Source organism: Nematolebias whitei, chromosome 9 (assembly GCF_014905685.2).
Source record: "Nematolebias whitei isolate Nwh7 chromosome 9, NemWhi1, whole genome shotgun sequence".
Classification (NCBI taxonomy): Eukaryota; Metazoa; Chordata; class Actinopteri; order Cyprinodontiformes; family Rivulidae; genus Nematolebias; species Nematolebias whitei.
The window spans coordinates 49,342,754-49,347,618 of record NC_056506.1 but is presented as its reverse complement, the minus strand read 5'-3'; the positions used below and the strand labels follow the sequence as shown (position 1 = coordinate 49,347,618).

Below are 4,865 nucleotides of genomic sequence, written 5' to 3'. Positions count from 1 at the left end.
AGAGAGAGAGAACATGCATTCTGCACCCAGAGAGGTCCAGGGCCGAGATTTGATCCGGTAACCTTCTCACTGAGAGGCAACAGCTCTACCCACTGATCCACCGCGCTGCAATATTAAACACTTTGGAATTAAATTTTTGGACGACAGTGATCTGCTTCCGTCATAAGACCAGTCCAAGCAGCCATCGCTCTGCTCTCATCAGAAATGATCCAGTTCTGTACATTGAGGTTGTTCAAAAACGGATGTTCAGCAGGTAAGATACTTACAGTTCATAACATTTCCACAAAACCGTACATCAACAAATCTGAACCATTCTTTTAAGTTTTGCAACAGAAATTTTATTTTTGCTTAACCCTCCTGCTACCTTTGGGTCAAAACGGTCCCAAGGCCTATGAGTGAGTCAAGGACAGCAGCAGGGTTAAACGGTGGAACTGTACCGTCCTGCAGGCGCTCTGGCTCCCTCGAGCGGCAGCAGGAATTATCAGATTATTTTAGGATTGCCTCGTTGCGTTTCCTCTGCATGCTGCAGTGAGTTCATGATGAGGGACGTCCTCTGCTCCCAGAAACGTTTCACGTCCAACATCTCACCAAGGAGGTGTTTCCTCTAAAAGCAAATTAACTTGAATTTATTCTGACAGGCGAAAAACATAAATAAAAATGCACAATGCTCTGTATGTATACAAATATTTTATACATTACAACCAAGTTAAGGAAACAAATACAGCCAACAGTCACGTTCGTCATTCTGCTGCACAACGAGACACTGATCCTCTTAAGGCACCAGAACATAAAACGAAAAAGACAGATTGGATCTAAAGTTATCCAGAACCCCACAACCCACCAAGTTCCCAAAGCTCTTTTTCTACCAGCACAAACAATTCAAGATTCAGTCTTCAAGCAGATACTTCAGAGTATTCCAGCACTGCAGCAAGAACTTCAGTATTTGAAGAATTAAGTTGTTCTCACGTTTGTCTCAACTATCTTTTGTCCCGTCTCATATTTTCAGATTTGCATTAACCAGAATCATAAATCAGCATTTTTAGAAAGATCCGGTTTGTTTAATGTTCTTCAGAACAGAACCAAAGCACGAGCAGCGTGTTAATGTGCCAACAGGAGTGAAGTCCCAAAGAAGCTCCAGCTTGTGCTGGACTTCACATGAAGCCACGAGTCTCCGTGTTTGGACCAGAGCAACGTTTCATGAACTCACGACTGCAGAACCGGGCCTGTTCACCCTGCAGGCGTGGTGTCATCGTGACCATCAGCAGTTTTAGGTTTGTGTCCGTTTAGCCCACTGACATTCATTTAAATGCAGAAATGACTAAATAAATTAAACATATAAAGCATTTTGCACGTGGACCATCTTTAAGGAGGCTCCTGTAAAGCTCCTCGTAGAAAATGTTTTGTGCTTTTTGTCTGCATCAACCCTACAACCGTTGTGATGTGCAGCTCTTTGTGCATTCACTTTTACAAGGCCTGCTCCTGAATACATTATGAAACTCTGAATGTGCATCTTATGGGTAATATAACTTTAATCTTTAACGCATTTTGTAGCAATTTCTCAAATAGGTCCAGGAAATCTGTGCATGACAGTTTGCAGCTTCTGTTCCAACGAACAATCAGTTCAGAGTTTAAATTAAAACGACGGCTTGATTCTTTGCACACCGACATGATCAGTTTTACTCGAACTTAATCATTATTAAAAAATAAAATCCTACTGAATGGAGGTGAAGCTAGAAAAGTAGAGGGGCGGGGCTAATTTATATGTTTACACTTACAAAAAAGAAGAGTGTTAATAACTTTTAGGGGTTTAATTTATAAAACACATTTGTCTTAATTACAGATAAGGAAACTGCATGCAAAAAAAAAAAAAGAAACTCCTGGTCCACATTTGAACTCTGGCCTCAGTTCACAGTGCTGTATGTTTGAGTAGACCCTCACAAAATCCTCTTTTAATTAAAATTCTTGGCACTAAAGTTAGTAAACATCCTGTAACTTTACTTCTGTCTTTTTGTCCACATGTGAGACTTAAATCCTCACTAGAGGAACTTTAGAAGCTGCTCCCCTGCAAACCAGGATTAAAAAAACTGAACCCAGATTTAAAAATCAGCGTTTCACGTCCAGAAGCGTTTTACTAAAACTTGTCCCGTTTGCAGTTTATCTGTTTTTTTTATTTTTATTTAAACTGCGATGTTTTTGCAGCATTAATGAGCTGTTGCGGCGTCTGTTATTCATAAATATGCAGTCCCACAATTTAGATTTTAAAGCATTTCAGATAGTGAAGACGATGCTAATTAATGGATGTAAAGTAAACTGAACTGCTCCGCTCCTGTCAGTGTTTGTTAAATTCACCTGTAAAACAGAAGCAGATTTACCTCCATTTGTGTGACACGAGTTGTGAAACAAATAAAAATAAAGTGATTTAAAACCTAAATGACAGGTTTGAGATTGAGGGCCCGCCTCAGTGAGAAGAAACGTTTCTAATTCATTTGGCAACGAGAAAAGCTGAAAAAAGACAAACTGGAAATGCATAAAACTCAAAACACAAATTAACGATTAAAAAAAAAGTTTTTGTTCCTGTTTGGTGTTCACACTGACGTTACACGAATCACAACCTCTCCTGAGTCGGCGTCCTGGCTGAGGCTGTTTCGGGGCACCAGCCCGGGGCAGAGCGGTGCCAGACAGAGGCAGGTCCACGGCTGGGGCCCGAGCTGGGTGGGGTGCAGGGGGCCGCTGGGCCCAAAGGTGGCCAGAGGCAACCAGAGCGTCCTGGGGCCCAAAGAGGAGCGGCCAGTGCTCGTCTCCTCCATGTCCTTGGCCTTGTCATAACTCTGAACGTCCCAGTGCAGATTCACGGCCCGCCAGCGCATGAAGACGTTGTACACGGCTGCTCCCTCGTGGACAATCAGTCCTGTTACGACATCAACGTTCATAAAGTTACATTTTGGATGTTTGAAAATATTAAACATACTTTGCATCATATGTTGTCTCAGTAACACTATTACAATACGGTAGTCCCTCGCTACTTCATGGATCGTTTATCACAGACTCGCTCTATCGTGGTTTTTCAAAATAAGAGTGGACAAGACACACAACGGGCTGATTGGCGGATGAGCCGCACGATCGTCATGGAAATTTTATTTAAAATGAATTATTTTAAATTATTCAGTGCCTCCTACACCTCTGTACAGCCCATACTGCAGGATAAACTTTCTGCTGCAGCTGATCAGCTGTTCTCTGTGCAGAGTGGAGAAGTGGGCGTGGCCAAGAGCGCTTGCAGGCTGCTGAGAGCAGAGGAGGCAGAGAGCTGAAATCATGACATTCTGTGCTCTTTTAGAGCGTTTAGAGTTTAGAAACATTGTTTAGAATATTGCAAGATATATATATATATATATAATAACATAAACTACTAGTTACTACTTGTACTACTATTCCTACTTCACAGTTTTTCACTTGTCATGGGGCTTCAGGGTACGGATCCCCCGCGATAAACGAGGGACTACTGTACACAAATTAAGCATTTAATAGGCTGCATGTGATAAATATCAACTTAAAATAAGAGAGAGCATGACAGCAGCTCGTTTCCTCATCCGTTTACCTGCTCTGCACTAGACGGTTTTGTGGTTTACCACAAACTTGGCAGGTATTTTGCGTGGGACCAACCAAAAGTAAGATTTAAATAGGATTTTCCTTCTGTTTCGTAGCTTAAGGAAGGATAATTCAATCCTCCCCAGATGTTTTGTCCATTACTGCACATATTTACTGCATAAATAAGGTGTAAAGGTATAAATAAAGTTGAATGAATGAATATTTGCAGTGTGTGTGCACTCTGGACAAAATGTCCACAGTTTAACACTGACCCACGCAGACCAGGTCCATGAAGCCGTACATGCCGTAACAAATCTGGAAGAGGACGTCGCGGCGCTGCCAGATGGCCTGCGGGCTGAAAGCCGACCACAGCAGCCAGGAGATGCTGGCCACCAGGAAGAGAGAGCCCAGGAAGACTGCGATGATCTGCACCTTCTCCACCAGCGTGATGGTGATGGACTGCCACTGAGGACAGGACAGGCAACGTTAAAGACACTGAAATAAAAACATGAGCGTCACTCACTTTTACCTGCTCAAAATAAAGTTTTATTCCCATCTGCTGCAGGGGGGCAGTGATCAAAATCATGAGCAAATTAAAACTCACTTTGATAAACTCCATTAATTTCATTCATGTGCTCTAAAGGTACAAACAAGTCAAAACTTCTCAACTAAAGCTTCGTCCTAATCTACTTTATTTTTTAATTTCAGGCCTTCAGCTGCATCTGACAGAGCTTGTTCCTCAAGGGCAGGAACAAGGAGCTGAACTGCTCCTTCTACAGGATGCTGGAGTTACAAAAAGCACCGTGACTAACCAGAAAATCTCCACGAGCACGAAAAACTGATGAGGGGAAGTGGAAGGAAACACAGACAGATAACCGGTGAGTGGGAGAAAATCAATGCAAAGGAAACAAAAAGGAGAATAAAAGTAAAAATGGAGATAACAGATTACAACAATGTTGCAAACGCACCAAACTGCAGAGTGTGAGTTTATTCTGAGACAACTTCCATCTGCAGCAGATAGACCTGAAGCTTCCTCTGTGGGAGAATCAGGACAAATCTCTGATCTTTTCATTCCCTTAAGGTGGATTTATATCTCTAGATTTACTAAAGTTTTTATTTGGTGGAACTATGTTGTTGAACGAGGCTCGGTTTGAGTCATTTCTGCCTCTTTTCACTAAATAAATGTGTCCAGAGAACCGACTTAAAGCTTGAAACAAAGCTTTAAAAACTTTAATGAAGCAACTCGTTAAGCTTTAATTAAAGTCTACTTATAATATATA

At 41.8% G+C, this 4,865-nt stretch overlaps 1 protein-coding gene across 1 annotated transcript; it reads right to left on the bottom strand.

The window, feature by feature from the left end:
* Positions 1-2,585: 2,585 nt before the first annotated feature.
* march11 (membrane-associated ring finger (C3HC4) 11) lies at positions 2,586-4,204 on the bottom strand. Its single transcript, XM_037681408.1, has 3 exons — positions 4,190-4,204; positions 3,858-4,050; positions 2,586-2,908 (listed from the first exon to the last, which is right to left on the bottom strand). Exons 1-3 carry the CDS (start codon positions 4,202-4,204, stop codon positions 2,586-2,588), a joined length of 531 nt encoding a protein of 176 aa, XP_037537336.1.
* Between the last annotated feature and the right edge of the window lie 661 nt (positions 4,205-4,865).

Bases quoted from the DNA above. Each gene is read 5' to 3' on its own strand.
- march11 (XM_037681408.1), bottom strand. The intron at 2,909-3,857 runs GTCAGTGTTAAA...ATGTCGTAACAG, and splicing joins CATGGACCTGGTCTGCGTGG to GACTGATTGTCCACGAGGGA.